Source organism: Kogia breviceps, chromosome 7, assembly GCF_026419965.1.
Source record: "Kogia breviceps isolate mKogBre1 chromosome 7, mKogBre1 haplotype 1, whole genome shotgun sequence".
NCBI lineage: Eukaryota > Metazoa > Chordata > Mammalia > Artiodactyla > Physeteridae > Kogia > Kogia breviceps.
Genome location: NC_081316.1, coordinates 112,379,649 through 112,392,919, shown reverse-complemented (window position 1 = coordinate 112,392,919; position 13,271 = coordinate 112,379,649). Strand labels below are relative to the sequence as shown.

Here is a 13,271-nt window from a genome sequence, read left to right as displayed (position 1 = left end):
ATGTTAGATAAGGCCTAACTTAGATGGCTGTGAGAGGCAAGCTCTAATATTCTTCATTTACAGGAGGACCTGAAACCCTAGTCTCACTACTGTGGAGTGACCTAGAAATACTTCCCCAGCATAAATGGAGACAAGAAGATAACAGATCTCAAAGAGAAATATAACTCACTATAATTATTTTTATTGCCTCAGAATTGTTTTGTAAAGGGCGTAGAATAGTCTCTGATATATAGTAAGCCCTTAGTCAATAAATGCTAAATTACTACAATCACTACTTTTACTGTTGTTGTTTTTTTAACTGCCACCAGGCCCCAACCATTCCTTTAAGAGACTTACCTTTGTGGTTTTTATAGAAAATACAATTGTTGGCACAGGTATCAGGATGAGCATCCCAAAAATCAGGACCACAGCAGCATAGTGGAGGTAAAGTAATATTATACAGCTGCATTTTCTCCTGGATCTGGGCTCTTAAAGCTTCTACATATCTATAAAAATACAGTATGACCAGGCAAAGTGAACCACTAGGAAGAGAATGAGTATGAGTCCTTATTTTACTACCAGCTTTAGCTGTTAAACTATTTCATATCTCTGTGCCTCAACTCTTCCTCTTTGTCCTGGGAAGCAGCACTAGGAGAAATGTAGTGCTATTCCAGAGACGTATTAGGCAATCAGGAAATGTGATGACGTTCTGTACTCCCCAAAGTAGGAGAAGACACAGCCAGCTCTTTTTTAAGGAAAATGAGAACACTGACTTCCTAACAAGCTTCCTCCAGAGCCAAAATTTCACACAGAACTTTTCAAAGTACCTTTGGTATTCCTTTTCTTTCTGTTGTTTTTCTCTGGCTCCTTTTACTTCCTCAAGTTGTAGCTGGGCTAGTGTCTCACTCATCTTCTCCCCTGAATGTGGCTCTTCATGAAAGTTCATTCTTAATATCCTCTGCTCTTCAGCATAGCGTTGCTGCTCTTTCTTTTTCCTAATTCTGAGAATAAAATCATAATGTGGTTAGGAATTTCATAAAATCATTATTTAGAATTAGCTTCTAGATCCAAATAACTCAAGAAATTCCCAGAAACAGGGGAGCCAGGGAATCAGTTTAACACCCCTAGAAAAGCCTCAAAAGCTCCTGCTGGCTGATCTGAGTTTATCCCGTAGTTCATGTAGACACATAGCCTCTTGAATGGAAATGACCAATGGTTACTACTAAAAGAGTTTTCCTTTAAGAATTCTAATACAAGAACTTGCTCAGATTAAAACTACAAGTAGACAGGACTTCTGCTTTTGGCCAAAATGGAGTAATAGGGACTGGGCTTGCCCTCCCACCTTAAACAACCAAATAGATCAACAAATCAACCCAGAAATCAACCAGACCAAATACAAAAAAAACAATGGTTTTCAAGACACTAGATATTAGGCAACAAAAGACAGTGATCCTTGACAGCTGGAAAACAAATGAAGTGGGCCCTACAAGTGCCCAAGCTTACTGCCTTGAAAGTTTCAAGGCAGCAGCACAGGGAGTTGAGGTGGAGCCTGGTAGACTCCCTGAGCTGAGGAGATGAAGTTCAAAGTCCAGGGACACAAAAGCAACTAGAATTCCTAAGACAGAAAACCAGGGAGAGAGAGCTGCTCAGAGAGAGAACCCTAGAGATCTGCAGAGGGTCTCCTTCTAATACACAGCAGAGCACTGTGCATATATGTGAGGAAATGATTTGGGGCCAGGGACAGAACCATCCGGAAGAATAACAGGGAACAGTGTTCTGTGCTCACACAGAGCACAGAATAGAGCCTGTTCCCACCAGTCAAGACTTGAAAAACTCATGATGCACAGGACATTGGGTAAAGTTTTCAGGGAGATTTTACCTCAGTAGTGGGAAATAATGATTAGTCCTAGACTGAGCACTGCTCCAGACACACCCAATATTGTAAAAGCAAAGCCGCAAAGTAACTTAACTGCATCCCAAAACAAAGCTCAGGAAAATTTATAAGAATACAAAGATATCCAGTAACCAACAAGGTAAATTCACAATGTTGGACATCTAATCAAAGATAAGATGCAAAGAGGCAGGAAAATACAACTCATAATGAAGAGAATAATCAATCAATCAAAATCAACCTAGAATGGACAGTTATTAGAATTAGCACAGAAGGACATTAAAACAGATAGTACAACTATATCCTATATGTTCAAAAAGTTTAGATGTAAAAAAGGCTGAAATCAACTTCTTGAGATGAAAACTACAATTTCTGAGATGAAAAATACATTGGAGAATAAGCTTATATATTAAAGAAATGGAATTAATAATAGGTTACCTTCCAAAACAGAAAGCACTAGGCCCAGATGGGTTCACCAAACAATTAAGGATGAAATTATACCAAATCTCTTCAATCTCTTTCAGTGGGCAGAAACAGAAATATTTCTTAACTCATTCTATGAGGTCAGCATTACTCTAATACCAAAACCTGACAAAGGTATTACAAGAAAACTACAACTAATATCTCTCATGAACAAGAGGCAGAAATCCTCAAAAATATTAGCAAGTCAAATCCAATGATGTACATATATTACATTCCACAACCAAGTGGAATTTATGCCAAGAAAGCAAGCCTGGTTCAACACGAAAAAAATCAATTAATGTAATAGATCACATCAATAAGCTAAATAAGAAAAATCACAAGATCCTATAAATAGATACAGAAAAAGCATTTGACATAATCCAGCAATCATATTCCTTGGTATTTACTCAAAGGAGTTGAAAACTTATACCCACACAAAACCTGCACATGGATGTTTAAAGTAGCTTTACTTATTTATTTATTTATTTATTTATGGTTGTGTTGGGTCTTTGTTGCTGTGTGCGGGCTGTCTCTACTTGCAGTGAGCAGGGGCTACTCTTTGTTGCGGTGTGCAGGCTTCTCATTGTTGTGGCTTCTCCTGTTGCAGAGCATGGGCTATAGGTGCACAGGCTTCAGTAGTTGTGGCTTGCGGTCTCTAGAGCTCAGGCTCCGTAGTTGGGGTGCACAGGCTTAGTGGCTCCCCGGCATGTGGGATATTCCCTGGCCAGGGCTCGAACCTGTGTCCCTTGCATTGGCAGGAAGATTCTTAACCACTGTACCACCAGGGAAGCCCTAAAGTAGCTTTACTTATAATTGTCAAATCTTGGAAGAAACCAAGATGTCCTTCAGTAAGTGAATGGCTATATAAACTGTTGTACATCCAGACAATGAAATATTATTCAGTACTAAAAAGAAATGATCAAGCCATGAAGAGACATTGCACATAAATGCATATTACTAAGTGAAAGAGCCAATCTCAAAAAGCTACATACTGTATGATTCCAACCATATGACATTCTGGAAAGAGTAAAACAATGGAGAAAGTGAAAGATCAGTGGTTGCCAGAAGCTGGGGTTGGAGGGAGGGAAAGAAGGGTGAAAAGGCAGCGCATACTATAATGATGGATACATGTCATTACACATTTGCTCAAACCCATAAATGTACAACACCAAGAGTGATCCCTAATGTAAACTATAAACTTTGGGTGATAATGATGTGTCAGTATAGGCTTATCACTTGTTAACAAATGTACCACACAGTGGGGGGGGGGCGATGTTGATAATGGGGGAGGCTCTGAATGTCAGGGGACAGGGAGTACATATGGGAAATTGCTCTACCTTCCTCTCAAATTTGCTGTGAATCTAAACTGCTCTATAAAAATAAATTCTTTATTAAAAAAATTAACTAGATGGGATCAACAGCAGATTAAATGCTTCAGAACGAAATCGGAAAGCATAATGATAGAAATTATCCAAAATAAACCACAGTGGAAAAATCCAAAAAATTAAAAGGAACACAAAAATGCAGTTAATCCAAGTAAAAATGGGTAAAGGACTTGAATAGACATTTCTCCAAAGATGATCTATAAATGACCAAGAAACATGAAAAGATGCTCAATATCACTAATCTTTAGGAAAATGCAAACCAAAATCTCAATGAGGTATCACCTCATACCACATTCACAGCAATGTGAATATGTTTATTTATTAATACTACTGAACTGTACACTTGAAAATGGTTACAATGGTAAATTTTACATTATGTGTTTTTTACCACCAAAAAAAAGGCATGTCACATAAATATATAAATGGACAAATGGAGGGGGAAAAATGAAACAAAGTTGTTTTTAGACATAAAAAAACTGAAAGAATTCATCCCTAGTACAGGCATAACCCAGAGATACTGCAGGTTTGGTTCCAGACCACTGTAATAAAGGGAATATTGCAATAAAGCAAGTCACATGAATGTTTTGGTTTCCCAGTGCATATAAAAGTTCTGTTTACAACTACATCGTAGTCTTTTAAGTGTGCAATAACACAATGTACATGCCTTAATTAAAAACTAATGCTACTGGAAAAATGGCACCAGTAGACCTGCTCAACACAGGGTTGCCACATACCTTCAATTTGTAAAAAATGCAATATCTGCAAAGTGCAATAAAACATAGTGCAATAAAATTAGGTATGCCTGTGTATCCACAACTAAAAGAAATGTTAAAAGTTGTCTTTCAGACCTGAGCAAAGCAATACTTTAGGTAATATATATAAGATTTTTCTTATTAGTTAAATCTCTTTAAATAATAATAGACTGCTTTAACAAAAATAACAATGTATTTTATATATAAAAGTAAAATGTATGACAATAGCATAAAGGTTGGGATGAGAGAAATGGAAAAACATTACTTTAAGATTCTTATATTAAGATTTTTATACTATATGTGAAGTAGTATAATATCATTTGAAGGTAGACTGAAAAGTTAGAGATGTATGATATAAATCCTAGAACAACCAATAAAATAACAAAAATGTCATAGCTAACATGCCATCAAAGGAGATGTAATAGATATAAAAATATAAAAGTAATTCAAAAGAAGGCATAAAAAGAGAAAAAGAGGACAAAGAACAGGTGGGACAAATAGCAAGATAATATACTTATATCAAACCCTACCAAAAATCACATTAAAAGTAAATGATCTAAACACCCCAATTAAAAGGAAGAGATTGTCAGATTTGACAAAAAGTCACAACCCAACTACATGCTGCTGACAAGAAACGCACTTTAAATATAAAGAAACAAATAGATTAAAAATACAAGAAATACAAAAGATATGCTAGCACTAGTTAAAAGAAGGTTGGAGTAGGTATATTAGTATCAGACAATGTAGATTTCAGAGCAAACAAAATATCAGAGATAAATATCACTTCATATTTATGGAGTCAATTAATTGAGAAGACATAATCCCAAACAGTTATGTATCTAATAAAAGAGCTTCAAAATACATGAAACAAAGACTGATGGAACTTCAAGGAGATACAATAAATCCATAGTTACAGGCAGAGATTTTTAATACCCTCTCTCAATTATTGATAGAATAACTAGGCATAAAAATGGGAAAGATATGGACTTGATCAACATCATCAACCAACTTGACCTAATGGACATTTATAAAACACTCCACAACATTTATAGAATAGCAGAATACAAATTTATAGAACAAGAGAATACACATTCTTCTATGATAAGGTTATTGAACTCAGAACATTTACCAAGATAAACCATATTCTGGGCCATAAAATAAGTGTCAGTAAATTCAAAAGATTTCAAGATATACATAGTACAATAGAATTAAATTAGAAATCAATAACAGAAAGATCCTTGAAAGATCTCCAAATACTTGGAAATTAAATAACATACTGCCAAATAACCTATGACCAAAGAAGAAAAAAGGGTAAATCAGAAGGTATTTTGAACCAAATGAAAATGAATTTATTGAATGCGGCTAAAGAGTATTTAGTATGATATTTATAGCACTAAATGCCTATATGAGACAAGAAGGAAGGTATCAAGTAAATGTCCTAATCTTCTACCTTAAGAAACTTAAAAAAGAGGAGGAAATTAAACCTAAAGTAAGCAGAAGAAAAGAAATAATAAAGATTGAAGCAGAAATCAATGAATTAGAAAAAAAGAATTTAAAAAATTAATGAAACTAAACACTAGGACTTTGAGAAGATCAATAAAACCGATAAATCTTGAGCTTATCTAATCATGAAAAAAAGAGAGAGAGAGAAGATACAATTTTTAAGATAAAAAATAAGAGAAATGAAACTACTACAGATTCTACAGATATTAAAAAGTCCAGAAACAGGGAGAGTCACTGGCAAATTCTACCAAACAGTTAGGGAAGAAATAATGCCAATTCTACATAAACTCTTCCTCCCCAATAATTCCCAGCTCATTCTATGAGGCTAGCATTTCCCTGAAAACAAAACCTGTCAAGGATATTACAAGAAAACCAAAAGCCAATATCTCCTAGAACATAGATGTAAACCCTAAACAAAATTTTTAGCAAATCTTACCAAACAATACATTATAAATTTATTTATTTTTGGCTGCATTGGGTCTTTTTTGCTGCGCATGGGCTTTTCTCTAGTCACCACAAACGGGCTTTCTCTAGTTGCCGCAAGAGGAGGCTACTCTTTGTTGCAGTGCTCGGGCTTCTCATTGTGGTGGCTTCTCTTGTTGCGGAGCATGGGCTCTAGGTACGTGGGCTTCAGTAGTTGTGGTGCGTGGGCTCAGTAGTTGTGGCTCGCGGGCTCTAGAGCACAGGCTCAGTAGTTGTGGTGCACGGGCTTAGTTGTTCCGCGGCATGTGGGATCTTCCCAGACCAGGGATGGAACCCCTGTCCCCTGCCTTGGCAGGCAGATTCTTAACCACTGCAGCATCAGGGAAGTCCCTCAAACAGTACATTAAAAGGATAATAGGGCTTCCCTGGTGGCGCAGTGGTTGGGAGTCCGCCTGTCGATGCAGGGGACACGGGTTCGTGCCCCGGTCTGGGAGGATCCCGCGTGCCGTGGAGTGGCTGGGCCCGTGAGCCATGGCCGCTGGGCCTGCTCGTCTGGAGCCTGTGCTCCGCAATGGGAGAGGCCGCAGCAGTGAGAGGCCCGCCTAGCACCAAAAAAAAAAAAAAAAAAAAAAAAAAAAAGGATAATACATTATTACCAAGTGGGGTGTAACCCCAGGAATGCAGGACTGAGTTAACAATCGAAAATCAAACAATGTTATTCACCATATTAGCAAACTAGAAAAGAAAACCTATGATCATCTCGCTAGGGAGGAAAAAAAAATTGACAAAATCCAACATCCATTCCAGATAAAGATTCTCAACCAACTAGGAAGAGAAGGGAACCTAAGAAAAAACTATAGCTAACATCATACTTGATGGTGAAAGACTAAATGCTTTCTCTCTAAAATCAAGACTGTCCACTCTCATCACTTCTATTCAACATTCTGGAGGTTCTAGCCAGTGAAATCAGGCAAGACAGAGAAATAAAAGACATCCAGATGTAAAGGAAGAAGTAAAACCGTTTTTGTTTAAAGATGACATGATTACCATGTAAAAAAAAATCCAATGAATTAATAAGTGAGTACAAAGATCCATATCCAAAAATCAACTGTATATTTCCATATACTAGCAAGGACAACAACAAAATCAGCAATTGAAAATTTTTTAAAATACCATTTACAATAGCTTCAAAAATATGAAATACTTCAGGATAGACCTGACAAAAAATGTGAAAGACCTATACACTGAAAACTATAACTGAGAAAAATTAAAGGAGAGCTAAATAAATGTTCCTGGGTTGGAAGACTCAATATCATTAAGATGTCAATTCTCCCCAAATTATCTATAGATTCAACACAATCCCACTCAAAATCCAAGAAGGTTCTTTGGTAGAAATTGACAAACATTTAAAAATTCATATGGAAATGCAAATGGCCTAAAATAGCCATGGCTACTCTGGGGAAAAATAAACTGGAGGGCTAACACTACCTGATTTCAAGCATTCTTATAAAACTATACCAATCAGAACAGCATGGTATTAGCATAAAGATAGACAAATAGATCAGTAAAACAGAAGAGAAAGTCCAGAAATAAACTGACACATATAAGGACAGCTCATTTTTTTTAACATCTTTACTGAGATATTATTTGCATACCATAAAGTTCACATGACCATAATATAATTTGAGAACATTTTCATCATCCCCAAAAGAAACCTTGTACTCATTAACAGTCACCTTCCGCCCACTCTCACCTAGCCCTAGGCAAACACTAATTTTTCTGTCTCTATAGATTTGTCTGTTCTTGACATTTCATATAAATGGGATCATACAATATGCAGCCTTTCATGACTGGCTTCTTTCACTTGGCATAAGTCCATGTTGTAGCACGTACTGGTACTTCATTCCTTTTTGTTGCTGATATTCTTAATGTATAGATATTATCTGTATCTATATACTTTATGTATCTATTCATCAGTTTATGGATATTTGGGATGCTTCCACTTCCTGGCTATTTTGAATAATGCTGCTATGAACATTTGTGTAAGTTTGTGTGTGGACATACATTTTTAGTTCTCTTGGGTATACACCCAAGAATGGAATTGCTGAGTCATATGGTAACTCTATGTTTAACCTTTTGAGAAATTGCTAAACTGTTTTCCAAAGTGATTGTACCATTTTACATTCCCCACCAACATTGTATGGGACTTCTAATTTTTAGACATCCTCATCAGCACTTGCTAAAATTTGTCTTTTTTTATTAGAGCAATTCTTATGTGTGTGAAGTGGTATCTCACCGTGGTTTTGATTTGCACTTCCCAGTAACTAATGATGTTGCATATATTTTCAAGTGCTTATTAACCATTTATATATTTTCCTAGGAGAAATGTCTAGTTAAATCCGTTGTCTACCTTTTATAAAAATATTTTTATTTAAAAGTCTATTTTTTTTTCTTTTTTTGCGGTACATGGGCCTCTCACTGTGTGGTCTCTCCCGTTGCGGAGCACAAGCTCCAGACACGCAGGCTCAGCATCCATGGCTCACGGGCCCAGCCACTCCACGGCATGCGGGATCTTCCCGGACCGGGGCACGAACCCATGTCCCCTGCATCGGCAGGCAGACTCTCAACAACTGCGCCACCAGGGAAGCCCTGTCTACCTTTTAATTGGGTTATCTTTTTATTATTGAGTTGTAAGAGTTCTTTTATATATTTTGACTACAAGTCTCTCATCAGATATATGATTTGCAAATAATTTCTCCCATTCTGTAGTTGTTTTTTCACTTTCTTGATGGTTTTTAACTTTAATGAAGTCCAACATCAATCTTCTCTTTTATTGTTTGCTGGACAACTGATTTTTGACAAATGCACAAAAGCAATGCAGTGGAGAAAGAATAACTTTTCAGCAAATGGATATCCACATACAAAAACATAAACTTCAAACTATATGTGAAAATTAACTCAAACTTGATTGCAGACCTAAATGTAAAACCTACAATGATAATCTTTCTAGAAGAAAACAAAAAAAGAAAATTTTTGTGACCTTGGGTTAGGCAATGATATCTTAAATATGATGCCAAAAGTACAACATATTTAGTCATTCAGGAAATGTAAACTAAAACCACAATGAAATGCCCCTACCTACCTATTCAAATGGCTAAAATGAAAAAGACTGACCATACCAAGTTGGTGATGATGTAAGGGAACTTGAACTCTTACAAGTTATATTACTCTTGCTGGTGGTAATATAAAGTGGTACAACTACTTTGGAAAGCCTTTTGACAGTTTCTTTAAAAAATGAAATATATACCTACCATGATGATCCAGTCCACTCTCAGGTATTCACCCAAGAGAAAAGGTAACATATTTCCAAAGACTTGTACACGAATGTTCACTGCAGCTTTATTTGTAATAGCCAAAAACTGGAAACAACTCAAATGTCCATCAAACAATGAATGGATAAACAAATTACGGTATATCCATACAATGGAATACTATCTAGTAACAAAAAGGAATAAACTCTTGGTATCATAACAACAAGGACAAAATAATTACTCTGAATAAAAGGAGCTGGGCCCAAGAGTACATGTTGTATGACTCCAGAAAATGCAAACTAATCTATAGTGACACAAAGCAAACCAGTGGTTGCCTGGGGAAAAAGTGGGGGAGGGCAGGAAAGAGGTGCTACCTAGGGCATGAGGAAACTTTTGAGGATGATAGATATGTTCACTATCTTGACTATGATAGTTGTTGTGTGTGTGTGTGAGAGAGAGAGAGAGAAAACATCAAGGTTTACACTTTTATATATATAGTTTATTGAATATCAATTATGTTTATTTTAAAAAAACACCTACTTGCAGAGAGGAAATGAGTTGCTCAGTGAGAAAATTGTCAGAAAACCTAATTTAAGAGCTTTTGTTAAGAAATATAATTAATTCAAGACTAGAACTTAGGGGCTGCCCTGGTGGCGCAGTGGTTGAGAATCTGCCTGCCAATGCAGGGGACGCGGGTTCGAGCCCTGGTCTGGGAAGATCCCACATGCCACGGAGCAACTGGGCCCATGAGCCACAATTACTGAGCTTGCGCGTCTGGAGCCTGTGCTCCGCAACAAGAGAGGCCGCGATAGTGAGAGGCCCGCGCACCGCAATGAAGAGTGGCCCCCGCTTGCCACAACTAGAGAAAGCCCTTGCACAGAAATGACCCAACACAGTCATAAATACATAAATAAATAAACTTTTTAAAAAGACTAGAACTTATATTCTGATAATGTCAGTTGCTAAAAATTACTTCGAAACAAATGAGCTATTGTTTTCTGAACGGTAGTGTGAGGTCAATTCATACTCACACCTCTTCAATAAAGTATGAACTGCTGAAAATTCTGGGCTTCTATCCATTTGTAGCAGGATATTTGCTCCAGGGGAATTATGGGCTTCCTTTTACTTAGATTAACACAGGTATATACTAAAACTCAGGAAGCTGTCCTATAAAGGCTGAAAGATCAGGCACTGGAAAAGCACAAGAAACTTGTATGTGCAACTAAGTCTATCCAGATTATGACAGCTAATCTCTGGCCACCTCTAGCACAGTGACAAGGCCACTTTGAACAAGGATTTTCTTATAACTGTCCTGCCACACTTGCTGTTCTTTCCTGAGCTATAACTGTAAGTCTAAGTTGAGTATTCCTCAAAGAATATAGAACATAAATATAGCTTTTATGGTATGATTCAAACTCACTTGCAATATAAAGTTGTAATAGGGTAGAGGTAAGAAATCTCACTATTGCCACTTGGGCAGAGAGATAATGTTTTTATAACTAGCAAGGATCAAGATTTAAAGGCATACAAGGTTGTGTATTAGGAATGTGAGAAAGGTACGTGGAGAAGAGCCACAAGACTCATCCCTCTTCACAATTGACTTTTTTTTTTTTTTTTGGCTGTGCCGCAAAGTATGAGAGATCTTAGTTCCCTGAACAGGGATAGAACCCATGCCCCCTGCAGTGGAAGCTTGGAGTCCTAATCACTGGACCACCAGGGAATTCCCCAAAATTGACTTTAAAATACACGTCGTCGCTGTGCTCTCTTAAAATATAATGCATGAAATAAGAGAATAAAAGGAAGAGATTAAAAGAGTACAAAAGTTTAAAGATAAGCCTAAGATCATAGGTGCCCTTGGCTAAAGATCTTCTTATATAAAGATCTTATTCCAAAGAGAGCCAGTAAAAAAAGTAAATGTTTTTAGGACATTCATATTTGATAAGTTCAATAACTCCTTAGCTTGTGAAAAAGGCGAATGTGAAAAGATTTTTCTGTAGATAAGAAATTAAAGTGAGGTTTTCAATAGTGAAACAAATGGAGCCAAGTGAATGACAACAGAACAGCTTAGTTACTGGTATAATTCTCTTTACCATTTATTCTCTATACCAGTAAACTAAGAGCTAAGGAAACACATCAGCATTGTTTCTCAAATGTTGGTAACAGGACAATTACTAGAAATGATGGAATCCGCCCTTTCCCCCTTCTCCCCCATAGCTACTCTTCTCCTCACAGTCAAACATCTTAAGAGCTGTCTAGCTTTCTCTCTATATTTCCTGATCTCCTCTCCCACTCCAATACGGCTTATAAAGAGCCATCAATCACTCCACCAAAACAAGTCTCTCTAAGGTCAGTGGTGGCCTACAGGTTAATCCATCTAGCATTGTACCCAAGGCAGCAAAAATTCATTCAAGGGAGCAAAATATCTTAGATATTTAAATAGTTTGGGGGTCTCCAAAAAGTCATAGTACATAAGCAGAAATACACTACATCTAGGCATTCTCCATATCTTACACTATGCCTTCTTCCCAGGCGACTTTACGCATACCATCTGCTTCAGTTACCACCCACTATCACCTGTAACTCATTAAGCTACAGTTCCAGCATAGACCATTCCTCTGAGATCCAAATCTACTTAACTACCTGCCAATTTGACATTCCACTTGAGTGTCTCAAAGGTATTTATCTGGGAAAAGAATCCGCAGCTTTGGTCAGATTCTCAGGTTAAGAACTACTGCCATACAGTAGTTTCAGAAAGGATCATAAAAATTTAAAAATGGCAAAAACCAACTTAAAAAGTTGATATAAACAATTATTCTATAAACAAGTTTATTCTTCCCGGATGTCTTTAAAGTTTCTTGCATAAATATACCTTTTAGCTGACACACAATAGAAACTAAACTAGGTTGGAAATCAACATGTCAACATATCGGTTTTTCCCAGGGCACTGACGTGAATACAATTATACTGGTTCTCTGGTTATGCTAAAAGGTATTCCAAAACCAGTGTCAGACTTTCAGTAAAAGAGAGTAAGAATACAAAACACTGCAAATTGATTTGTAAACTTGCTATACTCAGTGTTTGCAGAACTAAACAACAAGTAGATGTCAATATTTACATTTTGAAGAGAATCCTGAAAAGAAAGTGATATCATAGGTAAACTGCATTAAAAATATATTTTTATAATTACAACAACAACTTTAAAACTCTTGTTACCTATCTTCCATATAAAGCCACACCACTAATCCTTTACAAAGGTAAACCAAGATAGAGACCTAGAACTAAAATCGAGGGCTATCTTTTTGGCTCTACGGAATCATATTTCTTGAGCAATCACAGAAATGTGCCAACACTAACACTATCAAATAAAAGGAATTCTGCATCCAAGAATAAGAAATAGATTTAGGGCTTCCCTGGTGGCGCAGTGGTTGAGAATCCGCCTGCCAATGCAGGGTACACGGGTTCGTGCCCCGGTCCGGGAAGATCCCACGTGCCGCGGAGCGGCTGGGCCCGTGAGCCATGGCCACTCAGCCTGCGCGTCCGGAGCCTGTGCTCCGCAACGGGAGAG

The 13,271-nt window shown here is 37.1% G+C and overlaps 1 protein-coding gene across 5 annotated transcripts in view; it reads right to left on the bottom strand.

Annotated features, from left to right (window-relative positions):
- CCDC15 (coiled-coil domain containing 15) overlaps nt 1–13,271 on the bottom strand; it is a 72,964-nt gene that overhangs the window by 10,757 nt on the left and 48,936 nt on the right. For all 5 annotated transcript variants that reach the window (XM_067039232.1, XM_067039231.1, XM_067039228.1 and 2 more), the window contains exons 14-15: nt 807–980; nt 337–485 (exon numbers count right to left, since the gene is read on the bottom strand). In XM_067039232.1, the coding sequence (XP_066895333.1) occupies nt 337–485; nt 807–980 (323 nt within the window). The remainder of the gene's footprint in view (nt 1–336; nt 486–806; nt 981–13,271) is intronic.